We start from the raw sequence: 15,530 nt of genomic DNA, 5'->3' as shown, positions 1-15,530 counted from the left end.
CCTACATGGCTCCTGGAGGGTCCGGGCCCCAGGGCCTTTGTGGCTACATAGGACATCGCCTGTCCCTCCCAGATGAACCCTCTGGACCACCAAACTCCACCATGAAGCAGGCAGAGGAAGGGAAAGTGCAGCAGTGGATTCCTCAGATTTTTTCTCAAGTAGAAGAGAGAAAAGCAGAACTGCATCATACTCACTTACCCTGAGAAGACCTGAGGCTGAAAATGAGCAAATGCAGGGTCCTGTTGCCCAAGCAAATGTAGGGTGCCCTGCCCAAGGATAACCTCCTCTTGCAGAACAGCGGTTCTCAGTCCCTGCACTGGACTCACGTTAGAAGGTATTAAGGATGACTGGTGCCTGGGTTCCACCCTCCAGAGCTGCCTTGCCTGCCTGGGGTGGAGATGCAGGAGGGCAGGGTCATCATACCTGTGGCCATGAAGCGGTGCGTGGCCAGCAGAAGCTGCGGTGAGATCTTCACCCTCATCTCCGAGTCGGAAAGCTTAAACAAGGAGAAGTCGTGCCGCTTCCTCTCCCTGTGTGGGACCCTCTGCTTTTTCCGATTGTCTGCTGTGGGAACAGGGGACAGATGGCAATGTTCTCAGAGTCACTGTTGACTTTTGGCAGTTTCACCTGAGAGAGGTCCTTTGGGACCATGGGGATTTCTGGAAAGTGTCAACAAGTCTCAGTATTAATTGCACTGAAGTGGTGAACAGTGGAAAAGTGGAAGGTCGGCCTGGGGCTCCCACGTTCAGGCTTCTAGGGCTGGCTCCCCTCTTTATGAGCTGAGAAGCATCTCTAAGCATCACAGCACTTGTGTGCTTTAATTTATACAATAAAGTTAGTGATAAGTCATAACTCTTCTGCTCATAAGTTTAGTGCCTGCATGCTTAGCCACTCCATCGTGTCCGACTGTATTCAACCCCAGGGACTGTAGCCCGCCAGGTTCTTTTGTCCGTGGGATTCTCCAGGCAAGAATACTGGAGTGGGTAGCCATTCCCTTCTTCAGGGGTCTTCGCAACTCAGGGATAGAACTCAGGTCTCCTGCATTGTAGGCAGATTCTTTACCGTCTGAGCCACCAGGGAAGCCCCATAAGGTTAATGATTAATCGTAATTTTTCTGCTCATCTCAGGTAGTTATTATGAGACTTCCATCAGAATCTATCTGTGAAATGCTTACAAATAACTGTATGCTTACAAAAAGGCCTTCACACACGAGGGACTTGTGTTGTTAGCATCAAGGACTATGGCAGGGTCTGGGGGGTTTCTGCCTTGGCCATACTCCTTTCCTCAGAGCTGGACTCATCTGGTCTCTTCCCATTGATTTAAATCATGCTCTGAGCGGTACTGAGGGATGCCACCCAAAGGAGGAGGGGGGTGGTCACTCCCTCTTTCCACTCATAATTCTCTTGCTTCAACTCTGGCCCCTCCACTGGGAGAGAATTGGGGGAAATAAAGGAAAGAACGAGAAAAAATGTGACTAGCTCTATAATCCATAAAGGTGAATTCTTCGGGTGGGGGCCTCAGGCAGGACTACTGTGATTATTGATTGAAAAACTTCTCTGCTTTTTCCAATTTAATTTTTCTCCATGCTTTTTAAAATCTTGTCTAATATATATATATATATATATTTTAAATCTTGTCTAAAATATATATATATATTTTAGATCTTGTCTAAAATATATATATTTTCAGGGGGTGACTTCCCTGGTGGTCCAGTGGCTAAGACTTCACGCTCCCAAGGCAGGGGCCTGGGTTTGACCCCTGGTCAGGGATCTAAGATACCACATGCCACAATGAAGTGTTTGCATGTTGCAACTAAAAAGATCCTGAGTGCTACAACTAAGACCTGACACAGCCAAATAAATCAATAAAAATCTGTTTGGGGGTAAAGAGTAGGTTTTCTTTGGTCATATGTCTCTTGCTTTCCCTTAGTACTGAGTAAAATATTGAAACTTTAGCCTATCTCTCCTGGAGAAGGAAATGGCAACCCACTCCAGTATTCTTGCCTGGAAAATCCCATGGAAGGAAGAAGCTGGTAGGCTACAGTCCATGGGGTCACAAAGAATCGGACACGACTTCACTTTCACTTTCACTTTCAACCTGTGTTAGGGGAGCAGAGAAGCAAATTAGGACTTTTCTAAAGTTGGCCTGGAGCAAAACAGGGGTGCAGGGAACTCTCAGTACAGGCTGAACAGACACAGTGGAAATGAAAGGGAGAGAACTCCAGGGGACGGGCTCCCAGGGACTCTCCCCCTCCTTCTGATTTTGCTCTGCCCCATGACTGAGTTCCCTTCTAGAAGGAAGAAAGTGCCCTCCTCCACACTGCTCTCTTGTGGGCCTGCCTTGGACTCCCAGCCCCGGCTTTAAGGCTCCTTGTGTCTGGTTGCCACAAATGGTGAGATCCCACAGTGAGATCCAGGCCCAGCTGTCCTGAGTCAGGTTCTGGGGAGAAGCAACCAGTAGTCCTGGCTCCTCAGTTTTCTCACCTTTCTTAAGGATTCACGCTTATTTATGAGTGGGAAAATCGTAACCCTCTCTTTTAGAGAGAGGATGGTTTAGCAAGAGAGCAGCAAAGATATCTATCAGACCATTCTTTTCCAATTATTAGTAAGTAACCTTCTGATTTACATGACGTGTTCATCTAAATATTCCCTCTCTCCCCTCCATCAGAATGCTAACGAATAGTTCATCACTGGAGAATCAGTTTCCTCTGATCTCCCTCTTCATTCCTTCTATTTTATCTTATTTATTTTTAAAATACTTTTTTTGATGTGAACCATTTTTACAGTCTTTATTGAATTTGTTATAATATTGCTTCAGTTTTATGTTTTGGTTTTTCTGGCCATGAGGCATTTGGGGTCTTAGCTCTCCAAGCAAGGATTGAACCCATACCACCTGTGTTGGAAGATGAAGTCTTAACCACTGCACTGCCAGGGAAGTCTCCATTCCTTCTACTTTAATAGTGAGTACTGGAATATCAGGTTGTTGAAACAAATGCCCTAGGAAGAGCTTACTCACTTAGACTGTTGTCACTACTATTAACATCAGCCACTAACACTTCAGTGTGAATGTTTTCACCAATATATCTATTGAGACACTTGGGATTTCTAAATCTAGAGCAGAGTGATAGTCAGAGGTGGAGAAGGGGAAAAGGATTGGGGGATGGAGAGATCAACCCCTATTTTAAGGAGAGGAGCCAGGCCAGGGTTCCACTGCAGCAGCAGACACTGTGATGCTCCTACTATGTTTCATCAAGGCTTGGCCCACCTTGGTCTGATCTCTTCTCACCCCAAAGGGAAGCACTCTTTCTGCACCACTCACTGCCTTAGAGTCTTGAAGTTTTTTCTGCTAGGAGCTTGTCTCTGAACAGTTGCCTCCAGCAAACTAAGGACACAGATCTGGAATGGGTTCTCTGAGGGGAGAATGGGGACTGCTGTCCCAGTTGATGAAATTGGGAGGAGGGGACACTTACTGGCCTAGGGACTCCCATGGATTTGATAACACTCCCATTGTTGAGGAAAGCAGGCCTTTGTAATGTTTGTGAGCAAAGCTTTGATAAGTCTCAGTAGCAAAAGCAGTCACTATCGCAGGGAGGAACCTGTGTTGTTGAGGGGGAGTGGGGAGGAGGGTAAGAAGACTAGAAAGTGGGGAGCAAGGACCAGAGCCAGGGGTGGAAAGGGAGGAGGTGGGGAAACCAGGCAGCAGGGTTGAAAACACACATAGGACAAGCGCAACGTCTAAAAGGACGACTTAGGTTTGGCTTAGGTTGTGCTGGGTGATGGAGAAGGCAATGGCAACCCACTCCAGTACTCTTGCCTGGAAAATCCCATGGACGGAGGAGCCTGGTAGGCTGCAGACCATGGGGTCGCTAAAGGTTGGACACGACTAAGCGACTTCACTTTCACTTTTCACTTTCATGCATTGGAGAAAGCTATGGCAACCCACTCCAGTGTTCTTGCCTGGAGAATCCCAGGGATGGGGGAGCCTGGTGGGCTGCCGTCTATGGGGTTGCACAGAGTCGGACACGACTGAAGTGACTTAGCAGCAGCAGCAGCAGTGCTGGGTGATGTCCTGAGTCTCCACAGTACGCTGATGTTGTTGTGAGTGAATCATGAGTGGAACCCCTAGGGATGCCGGGGTCTGTGTTCAGGTGGACAAAGAGACAAACCAGGAACAACACAGGGGACAGAGACAAGGGCAGAGAGGTCATCCGAGGTGCACTTCCTTTCCTGCATCCAAAGGCCAGGAGGTCTCCTCATAGTCTTGGCTCTGTTCCTGAAGGTTCTCTCTTGATAAACATTTAGCTAGCACACTCTCAGTGACTCAGCCGTGGTTCAAGCTGGAGCATCTTGCCAGCCCCTGGCAGGAGGGGGCTGACACACAGCAACACTTGGGGCTTGTCCTGACGCCCTTTCACACTCTCCATTAAATTAAGCCAGCTCTGAGAACCTCAGAGGAAAATATGATGACTTTGGACAAGAGCCACTTACTGTAGAGGTCAGTTTCATCCAGGATCTCCGACTTGATGATCTCCTCTATGATGTCCTCCAGTGTGACGATGCCCATCACCTCATAGAAGGGATCTCCTTCTCCCTCGTTATTCACCCGCTGGACAATGGCCAGGTGAGACTTTCCTAGAGACAAAGGAAGTCACAGTTAAGCATCTGGGATATTTTCAGAGAACTTTCCTTGTGAGAAAATGATCCTAAATTGCTCTCTGACCAATCTTGGGACTGAACCACTGAACTCATTCCAGGATCTCTTTAAAATATGAAGTGTGTGTACAACCTCTTATAAATGCAAACTTTATACTTTATATCACTATTTCTTTTCAAGCAAGTTACCTGGACTTCCCTGGTAGTCCAGTGATTAAGAATTTGCGTGCCAATACAGGGCACATGAGTTTGACCCATGGTCTGGGAAGATTCCACATGCCTCAGAACAGCTAAGCCCGTGTACTACAACTACTGAGCCTGTGCTCTAGAGCCCACGTGCTGCATCTAGAGAAAGCCCATGTGTGGGAACAAAGATCCAGTACAACCACAAATAAATAAATAAATAAAAAGAAAGTTACCTGATATACACAATGCCATTTAAATGTTTTTTGTTTTTTTTGTTTTTTTTTTTTTTTACTATAACTTTCCTGTATTAAAAAGTATATCTTAGCTGGAGGAGGATGAAGGATGAATAATCTAATTGAGAGAATTAGAATTTGGAGTTAGAAGAACTAGGTTAGAAGCCTGCAAACCTCCCCACCGCCATCCCTAACTATCTTAGTGACTCTCTGTGCAACTCATCCTGGACAAACCAGTACATTAAACCTGTACTGAATCTCAAGCTTCTCATCCAGCATTAGAGGATAATATTCAAATGGCGATTTTCAATGTGGCTCCCAGAGGCTTTGATATGCCTCCCATTGAGAAGTGTGGTCTAATCTCCTCCCTTGAGTCTGGGCAGGCTTATGACTGCTTCAATCAATGGAGAACAGGGAAAGTGAGTGTTAGTTGCTCAGTTGTGTCTGACTCTTTGTGACCCCATGGACTGTAACCCATCAGGCTCCTCTGTCCATGAAATTCTCCAAGCCCAGGGGATCTTCCTGACCCAGGGATCAAGCCCGGGTTTCCTGCCTTGCAAACGGATTCTTTACCACCTGAGCCACCAGGGAAGCTCAGAGAACAGAGAAGTGTCTGCAATGAGGCTTCTGAGAATGCATCATAAAAGGCATGTAGCTTTTGCTGCAGAAACACTCTAAGAAGTCTGACAACTACCTTGAGGCCACCGTGGTGAAGGGGACCCATGGTAGTGCTTAGGTGACAGTCCCAGCTAAGCCTGGCCTTTCAGCCTTCTCACCAAAGTGCCAGACAGGTTAGAGAAGGAGCCTTCTATGGCAGTGGATCCTGCCCCACCTGCTGGCATCCTCCCCAGCCATCTAAGACGTTTCTAGCCACCAGCACAATCACTGTGAAGCAGAGATAAGCAACTCCCACTAAATTCCTGACTCAGGAATCTGCAAGCATGATAAAATGGTTGTTGTTTATTGCTTCCAAGTTTTGAGGTGCCTTGTTAATAGCAGCAGTTAACTAGGACAATCAATTTCCATCAAGTGATTGTGGAGTTCAGATGACCTAGTGGATGTGTCCAGGATCAGCTGCACAAAGAGTCACTAGGGTGGTTAGGGAGTAGGGGCAGGGAGGTTTCCATGGTGTAGAGGCACCGTATAAACTGTGTCACAGGCATTTCATTAACTTACTGCCCAACAACTGACTAGCAATAGTTAACATTTATTGAGCTAACTACATGTCAGGTACCATTTGGAGCACTTTACATGTATCAGTTCGTTCCATCCCCATAACAACCCCTGAGACAATTACCATTATTATTCCTCTTTTACAAGTGAAACAACTGAGGCACAGATTGGTTAACTAATAAGCCTAAAGTTACAGTCTGTGTAAGTGGCAAAGCTAGACTTTGTGAACCCAGGTAAACTAGTTTTTGGTCCTAACCTAGAGACTGTCTTACCTAAGAGTCCTGCTTCACCTTGGTTTATTTTCATCCACTGATAGATGCATTTTCTGGATCTGTTTCTAAAAGGACAATCTGGGTGGTTCTTTTCCTTGGCTAAGAGAACATCTCCTTAAATTAGGAGAATATCTAGGGTACTGATTCAGATGCTATTCTTGCCCCCCACCCCCCAAAAAAAGGAAGTTCATGCCTTATCACTGCTATCCTGTATAAGCTTTTGCTCACCCACTGCTAGAAATAGCAGAGTAGTAAGCTTGCCAGTGCATAATTAACCATTAAAATTTAAACAACATGAATTTCTGTATCAAATACCTCAAATCGGAAGATATATTTATTGGGATTTTTAACAGGACAGATGGCATCTATATCACTCAAAAATAGTCTCTAATTTCCTCCCCACCTTCAACTCATCCTGCGACTTACTCCCAAACTGACTTGATCAGGCCACTCCCCCGCTTAAACAGCCTCCCTAGTGTGCACAAAGTCAAATCTAGGCTCATTAGTTTGGTATTCTCAAGACTGTAAAATGTAGCACCTCCCTGTCTTTCTAACTGCATGCCCCGCCACATCCTCCAAATATCCTGTACTCCAGAGGAACCATGTTACCTCCAGCTCCTAAATTCCTCCACATCCATTTTCCAGGTTCTTACTCACACTGTTTCCTTTTCCCATTCTGTCTCCATCGGACCTTCAAGTTTCAGCTCAGGGCCAGCTCTTCAAGAAAGCTCTCCTGGATCTGCCCCATTCTGAATCTGAACCAAACTTTCCTTGCCTGTGTTTCTAAGCCCTTGATAACTCCATTAAAGCATTTATCACAATTTGCTGCTTCTCCTAACTTATAATGTGTGTATCCTCTACAGCAGCAGTCCCCAAACGTTTTGGCACCAGCGACTGGTTTCGTGGAAGACAATGTTTCCATGGATGGGGACAGGAATGGTTTTGAGATGATTCAAGTGCATTACACTTACTGTGAATTTTATTTCTAATCTGATGCAGCCACCGATCTGACAGGAGGTACCAGTCCGTGGCCTGGAGGTTGGGGACCCCTGCTCTACTGGGCCTATGTTTCTTTCTCAGATTGTAAGATTCTTCCGGACAAAGGCTCATACACTTAGTCAGGGCTCTCTCTACACAACAGGCAGCCAATAAGTGCCTGATGAACTGAACTAAGACTGAATAAAAATCCGCAGTTTATGTAATATATGATATTAAAACCAGACAAACCCCTTTTTAAAAACTAAAATACAGTGTGTTTAAATTAACATTTAAACTGAATCAGTGGTTCTAAAATTATACTTTGAAACAACGACATCCTGCCCGATTGGACTGAAGTGTTTTGTAGCTTAAATTAGATTATGTTAATTGTTAGGATGTGCTCAATTTAAAATTGTTTTTTTTTTTTAACACATGTTCTTAAACTTCTGGCACCTGCTCTCACTTTTCTGCTAACATGTGCTAGCAGATGACAAAACAAATGACTAGCATAATGGAAAAAGTTGGAAAAGTGATTTCTTAAAATTATTTTCTATAATTGGATAATTTTTTGTTATGCGGAGCCCAGAATATATATAATACAGCCATACTTCCTGCCACTTAGAGGCTAGTTCATATAATGGGATTAAGTAAATCAACATCTTGTGTTGTTTCACAAGAACTGTCCTAACTTTCATGTGAAAATCCACCATTGGTCTATACCTTTCAAGGTCAATATGAGGACAAACTATATGATCATCAGGGACTAATGATTTCAAGTCCTAATTATATGATATTCAAGACAATGTACTTGTGTAATCTATTTAGAAATACTTTATAATTCACAATCAGCCTTTATGATTCCGTCAAGTGCCTATAGAGATCTACAAACAAATGAAGGAAGTCATTGCTTCTTGGGGACAGACTGGAATAGGAATCAATAGTCACATAACCCTGTTCTGAGCTGACAATGGGACAAGAACACCAGCTGTTCCCATGACCCAGGTCCTTCCCTCAAAGCAGTTGGCCTTGGAGACGTAACTCCTGGCACTCCTCTCTTCCTGGGCCCCAGAAGTGCTGGGGAGCTGTGGGCCTGGGATGGAGTAGGTTCATGTCTCTATTAGAGAGCTTATCAACCCTGAGGGATGACCTATGAGTATTCAAAACTGCGGCCGTGGGGCTCAAATTTTGCAAGTGTTTTCATCTTTTGCTGGGCAAAAACTGGTTTCTAATATGCTTTATTTCTCCTCCCATGGATGAATGCTCTGTTTACTTCCAAATGGCACACGTGAGGGAGTGGCTTCAATCTTGGTTGATCCCCTCTGCTGTCCTACGTGGTTCTGTAAATGCTGTCCCTCTAGAGACTAGCAGAATTTCTCAAGTTCCTTCTCATAACCACTAGCCTATTGATTTCAATTTCCTTCCAACTTACTAAAAATTTGGGTATCTGTGAAAGAAATTTAAAATATCAATAACCTCAGGTATGCAGATGACACCACCCTTATGGCAGAAAGTGAAGAAGAACTAAAGAGTCTCTTGATGAAAGTGGAAGAGGAGAGTGAAAAACATTAAAAAAACTAAGATCATGGCATCTGGTCCCATCACTTCATGGAAAATGGATGGGGAACAATGGAAACAGTGAGAGACTTTATTTTCGTGGGCTCCAAAATCACTGCAGATGGTGACTGCAGCCATGGAATTAAAAGATGCTTGCTCCTTGGAAGAAAAGCTATGACAAACCTAGACAACTTATTAAATAGTAGAGACATTACTTTGCCAACAAAGGTCCATCTAGTCAAAGCTATGGTTTTTCCAGTAGTCATGTATGGATGTGAGAATTGGACTATAAAGAAAGCTGAGTGACAAAGAATTGATGCTTTTGAACGGCGGTGTTGGAGAAGACTCTTGAGAGTTCCTTGGATTGCAAGGAGATCAAACCAGTCAATCCTAAAGGAAATCAGTCCTGAATATTCATTGGAAGGACTGACGCTGAAGCTGAAACTCCAATACTTTGGCCACCTGATCCCAAGAACTGACTCCTTGGAAAAGACCCTGATGCCGGGAAAGATTGAAGGCAGGAGGAGAAGGGGATGACAGAGGATGAGATGGTTGGATGGCATCACCGACTTGATGGACATGAATTTGAGCAAGCTCTGGGAGTTGGTGATGGACAGGGAAGCCTGGCATGCTGCAGTCCACGGAGTTGCAAAGGGTCAGACACGACTGAGTGACTAAACTGAACTGTGAAATAATTTAGGTTAATGATGATGAACATTAACATTTATACAGAACTAACAATTTGTTAAGATGTTTCATACAGGGTATAGGAGAGTCATGGGCATTGTGAGAAGATTTCCTGAGAACTGTGAGAAGCCCTCATTTTTTGAATTAGAGATGTTTGGCCCCGCTTTCTCCAGAATCTATTGAGAGGCAATAGGAAATGCGTCTTATACAAGTGTCTTATGCGTATTTTGAAGAAAGGTAGCTTCTTTCTCAACTTCTGCTAAAGGATTCTCTCTCATTGGGTGCCCACTTCACTTGAAGAATTAAAAAAGACTATTTCTTTAGCATCGTCACTATAATAAATAAGATGGCTCGTGGAGAACAGCAACGCTGTGTTGAACTGCTCAGGGTGCTTTGCTCAGTACTTTGCTCTGCACACTCCCAGCCTATAGGTAAGTCCAAAGCAACTGGGTCCCTGGAAAAATCACCCTTCCTTTTGCTAAAAATAGTCAAAGTGAAAAAATTTAAGTTTGCTAATTCCAAGGCCCTATTTGATCTGATTAAGATATAAAGACTCAGGGCTTACCTGGTGATCCAGTGGTTAAGAATCCATCTGCCAGTACAGGGGGACATGAGTTCAATCCCTGGTCCAGGAAGAACCCACATGCTATAGAGCATTTAAGCCTCTCCACTGCAACTACTGAGCCCATGTGCCTAGAGCCCACCCTCTGCAATAAGAGAAGCCACCATAATGAGAAGCCTGCTCACTGCAAATAGAGAAAGCCTGCGTGCACTTAAAAAAAAGATACAATCAGGCAAAAGGCAATTCTTTAAATAGAAAACTCATGAACGCTACCACTTGATAAGGTATTTTAACATGTCCCTTGACCATACTACCGTGGCACTGAACATCAATAGATGAAAATCTCTGGATTGAATTGAAAGATAAGGAAACTGGATTTTACGTCAATGCACTTTCTAGAAATTAAGGCAACATCTGTCTCTGTTGTAAGAATACATTTCATTCTGGGTTCAGTAGTGTTCTACTTCTGAACTGGTAGTTACTGGCTTGAACTGGTAGCTACCATGTTCCTGGTATCCAGCCTTAGCAGAAGCCCCAGTCCTGTCCTGCTGATCTGGCCTGTTGACACACCTTTCCTGGCTTCCAGCAGCTGTAGACTCCTTAAGCCTTGATTTGCTGCCCTCTAGGCTATTTCCTCTCAGACTCTGATTTGCAATCTTCAGCTCCAATGCTGTCTACAGCTTGATGAAACACAAAGTAGAGAATACGCACCTATGGCTTAAGACTTGTTTGGACCACAGTGTTAGGATGATTTTGGTGGAACTGGAGAAGTAATCCTCAAAGAAGCATAAGGGGTAAGAATATAGGATTAAGTCATACTAAATGACTTCATTAAGTCATTAAGCAGGGCCACCTGGGGTAGAGGTACCACAATATTTGGAATACATTCCACCTAGTTCAGTGTTTCTCAATGCTGGCTCTATACAAGAATCATCTGAGAAACTAATAAATACACTCTGAAGACTGGATCTCATGCCTAGACATTTTGATTTCATTTGTTTGGGAAGGGACCAAGACACCAATAGTTAAAAACATTACTCAGGTAATACCAATGTTCAGCCAAGTCTGAGAATTATTACTTGCTTTACAGTCACGGTTCTTAAAATGTGGTCCCTGGACTATCAGCATCACTTGAAATGCAAATTCTCAGGCCCCACTCCAGACCTAGTAAATCAGAATCTCAGGAGGTACAGTCCAGTGATCAGTGCTTTAGTAAGCTTTTAGCTGGTTATGATGCAGGCTAAAGTTTGAAAACCACTGGTTTATAGGTAGGCTCTCTGGCACTCTGGTTGTCTGATGACCTCTACTGAAAAAGAGAAACAAGCACTGAGATTTCTAATACAATCCTCATCCTTTCCACATACATGGTTTAAGTCACAAGATGTTAAGTATTCATGAGAGGAGAGAAAATAACCTCCTGGACAAATGATAGTTGTGTGGCAAGCTGATGAATGCTTTCTCTCATATGATGTGGTGGTTATGGTATTTTGCTACAGGGCACAGAGTGGCAGCTGACCCTTTCATGCTGAGCCTGGAAAGAGGTTTCTTACAGCTTTGTACCAAAGAGACAAGTTTGAAGTACTGCACTATCTATTAGGCTCTTGGTATAACTGAGGTCAATAAAATTTCCCACTTTTGAGAGTCAAATTAGTCTTTTCTGTTGCCCCAAGAATCCAAAGGGTGGTCCTAGTACTGGTTACTGGTAGTTCTCTGTCTTCACTATCTGTCATCAACATGCCCAAGCTATAAGTCAGACTTCTTAGAAGGGTGACCAGGTTTTCAAACATTGCTTTTGAAGCAGTAATTCTCACCTGGGGCTGATTTTTGCCTCCCAGGGAACATTTGGCAGTCTGGAGACAATCTGGCTTGTCACAACTTGGGGCAGGAGATGTTACTGGCATCTAGTGGGAAGAGGTCAGGGATGATGTTGCTCTACAACAGCCTCAACATAAGGAGTGTCAAGGTTGGAAACCTTGCCCTAAAGAAAGTTATAAGTGTCAGCAATGTTACAACTGTACTTTGGTATTTGAAGAAGTTGGAATATCCTCCAAAGGTCCTTAATAAGTGTAGCTTCTAGATGGTTTAGGCATATCCACAGAGAAGAGCTCCCAAGTACCCTATCAGCATACCTTCCATGCCTTGAAAAGAAAATCAAATAATTGATTTGCTTTCTCTCTCTTTCAAAAATAGTTACAGCAGTTTGGTAAGGTAATTGTTCCCAAGATAAAATACAGAAGCTGGGGGGAAGCTTACTGCTTGAAAATAGAGAACCAAGGAAAGCAGAAATCATTTTATGGTTTTATGGTTTCTGCCTCACTTATGACCTTCACCTTGTAAAATCTAGCGGCTTTGCTACATTCTTATTCTTTCTGATATCCTACAATATCCTTTATTCATTTGGTAGGCAGTATTGAGTGCCTCTTCTTTCCTTCCTTTAAAAAAAAAATTATTTATTTATTTGGCTGTGCCAGGTCTCAGTTGCAGCATGAGGGATCCAGTTCCCTGACCAGAGATTGAAACTGGGTCCCCTGCATTGGGAGCACTGGACCACCAGGGAAGTCCCAAGTGCCTCTTCTTTCTTATTATGGTCTTGGTGACTCTCTATCACTTGAAGTGTGGGACCAGCAGCATTGCACATCACCTCATTCAAAATGCAGGCTGTTGCATTTGAGTCAGTTCTAATGAAATGGATGAACCTAGAGCCTATAATACAGAGTGAAATAAATCAGAAAGAGAAAAACGAATATCATATATTAACACATATACAGGAAATCTAGAAAGATGGTTCTGATGAACCCATTTGTAGAGACGCAATGGAGATGCAGACACAGAGAACAGACTTGTGGACATGAGGGAGCAGTGAAAGAGAGGGTGGGATGAACGGAGAGAGTAGCATGGAAATGTATACACTACCATATGTGAAACAGATAGCCAGTGGGAATTTGCTGAATGACTCAGGGAGCTCAAACCAGCGCTCCGTGACAACCTAAAGGGGTGGGAGGGAGGTCCCAGAGGGAGAGGACATATGTATGCCTATGGCTAATTCATGCTGATGTATGCAGAAACCAAAACAATATTGTAAAGCAATTATTCTTAAATTAAAATAAATGAATTTAAAAAATGATGCAGGTTCTTGGGTTCTATTTCGCACTTATAGACTCTGGATCTTGGTGGGTGGGGTCCAGACAGCTGCTTTAATGACATCCCAGGTGATTCTTATGTACATTAGAGTTTGAGAAGCACTGCTCTTGACACTTGCTATTCAGTGTGGCCCTTGAACCAGGCATCATAGGATCACCTGGGAGCTTGGCAGTTTGAGTCACAATCTGCAGATCCTCAAGATCTCGGGTGATTCTTATGACTCTTATGGAGTTGAGTATGAGAAGAGCTGGCCAAGACTACCCTGTATTTCTTTCTACCCTTATGACTAATACTTTTCTGCTCCCATTGTGAATTCCTTTACTTTATCCTCACCTGAAGATAAATATTAGAGAAGGAAATGGCAACCCACTCCAGTATTCTTGCCTGGAAAATCCCACGGACAGAAGAGCCTGGCGGGCTACAGTCCATGGGGTCACAAAAGAGTCGGACACAAATTAGCAACTAAACAGCAACAACAAAGATAAATATATCTTAAAGACTTTAGCCCAGAGATTCTCGACACTGGCTGCCTGTGGGAATTAGCTGGGGAGTTTAAAACCTATTGATACTGTGTCCCACCCAGGCAAGTTCTGACCTAATTAGTCTGGCATGTGGTCCAGGCACTGGGATGTTCAAAATATCTTCAGGTGACTCTAAAGTGGACAGTTGCAATTAAGAACCTCCACTCCAATCCCTGATCCTCTGCTCTTCTCTCTCCTCTGGGTTAAATATCCCTGGGACTTCCCTGTAGTCCAGTGGTTAAGAATTCACCTTACACTGGAGGAAATGTGGGTTTGATCCCTGGTTGGGGAACTAAGATCCAACATGCTGTAAACAACTAAGCTGGTGAGCCTCAACTAGAGACTGAAGATCCTGCATGCAGCAACTAAGACCTGATGCAGCCAAATAATCAATTAAAAAAAAAAAATCCCAGCACAGCCTTTCAATGTCACCATCACCTCTTTCCTGAACTAAATTTATATCTTAACATCAGAGTCTATTTTGAACTGATATCTTGTTTTAGACATTGTGCCTGAGTTGCTCCTTGTCTTGTCAAAATCACTTATCCAGATAGGAACACACGATCTCCAAGACCCACTATCCCCACTCTGCCTCCCTCTCCACCATAACAAATGGGACCTTCAACTCTAACCCAGGAGTTGTAACTCAGGAGTCAGTTTTTACCTTCCTTTCCTTTGTTCCTATTTAGAAAAAAAAAAAAATCCCAATAAACTTCCAATTCTTTTTCCTCTTCATTCTTCCAACTGGTATTTATTAAATACTACTATGTGCCACAGAGAAGGCATTGGCAACCCACTCCAGTACTCTTGTCTGGAGAATCCCAGGGATGGGGGAGCCTGCTGGGCTGCCGTCTATGGGGTCGCACAGAATCGGACATGACTGGAGTGACTTAGCAGCAGCAGCAGCACATATACTGCTGCCAAGCACTCATCTAGGCACTGGGCATGCAGCAGTGAACACGATGGACAAAATCACTTTCCTCCTGTAGCTTACATTCTAGTACGTGGAGTGATAGATAATAAGGCAGATAAATATATGAACTCTATTGCTCTGGCTATGGGAAAAGCACAGCAGGGAAGACTGGTGAGGGACTGTGTGGACGGAGTGACCATGTAGCACAGTTCTAGGCAAGGGATGCCAGATGAAGTCCCTGAGAAGCTGGTGTATGAATACAGATCTAAAGGCGGTGAGGTAGGGAGGCCTGTGGATACCTCGGGGATATCAGCAGCATAAGATGTAAAGGCCTTGAGTTTTGGAAGTGTAACCGATGTGCTTGAGGAAAGGTTGCAGAGTGAAAGAGGACAGTAGCAGGCCAAGGTCAAGGAGGAAAGGGGTGGGGTATTTGCCACTTTGATAGATAGAGCCTGAAAGGTATTTGTGAGGAGTTTGGCTCCTACTTTGGGTGAGATAAAGTCATTGTAGAGTTTTGTGTTTGTGTGTATGTTTGGTTTTGGCAAAAAAGTGATATGATCGGACTTACGTTCTTTTAAAGAATCTCTCCAGCTGCTGTTTGAAGAGTGGACACAAAGTGGGCAGAGGTGGAAGCAGAGAGACCTCACAGCTCTGGTGT

General features: G+C 43.9%; 1 protein-coding gene across 4 annotated transcripts in view; it reads right to left on the bottom strand.

The window, feature by feature from the left end:
• The window catches only part of CNNM1 (cyclin and CBS domain divalent metal cation transport mediator 1), a 65,875-nt gene that overhangs the window by 31,684 nt on the left and 18,661 nt on the right, over positions 1-15,530 (bottom strand). For all 4 annotated transcript variants that reach the window (XR_010661549.1, XM_065923071.1, XM_065923072.1 and 1 more), the window contains exons 2-3: positions 4,488-4,631; positions 424-564 (exon numbers count right to left, since the gene is read on the bottom strand). Coding sequence is in view for 3 of the 4 variants with exons in the window: in XM_065923071.1 (XP_065779143.1) it covers positions 424-564; positions 4,488-4,631 (285 nt within the window). In the remaining variant the exon portion in view is untranslated. The remainder of the gene's footprint in view (positions 1-423; positions 565-4,487; positions 4,632-15,530) is intronic.

This window comes from Muntiacus reevesi, chromosome 2 (genome assembly GCF_963930625.1).
Source record: "Muntiacus reevesi chromosome 2, mMunRee1.1, whole genome shotgun sequence".
In the NCBI taxonomy this organism is placed as follows: domain Eukaryota; kingdom Metazoa; phylum Chordata; class Mammalia; order Artiodactyla; family Cervidae; genus Muntiacus; species Muntiacus reevesi.
Note: the sequence above shows the minus strand (reverse complement) of the source record. Positions and strands in the feature narration are given on the sequence as shown.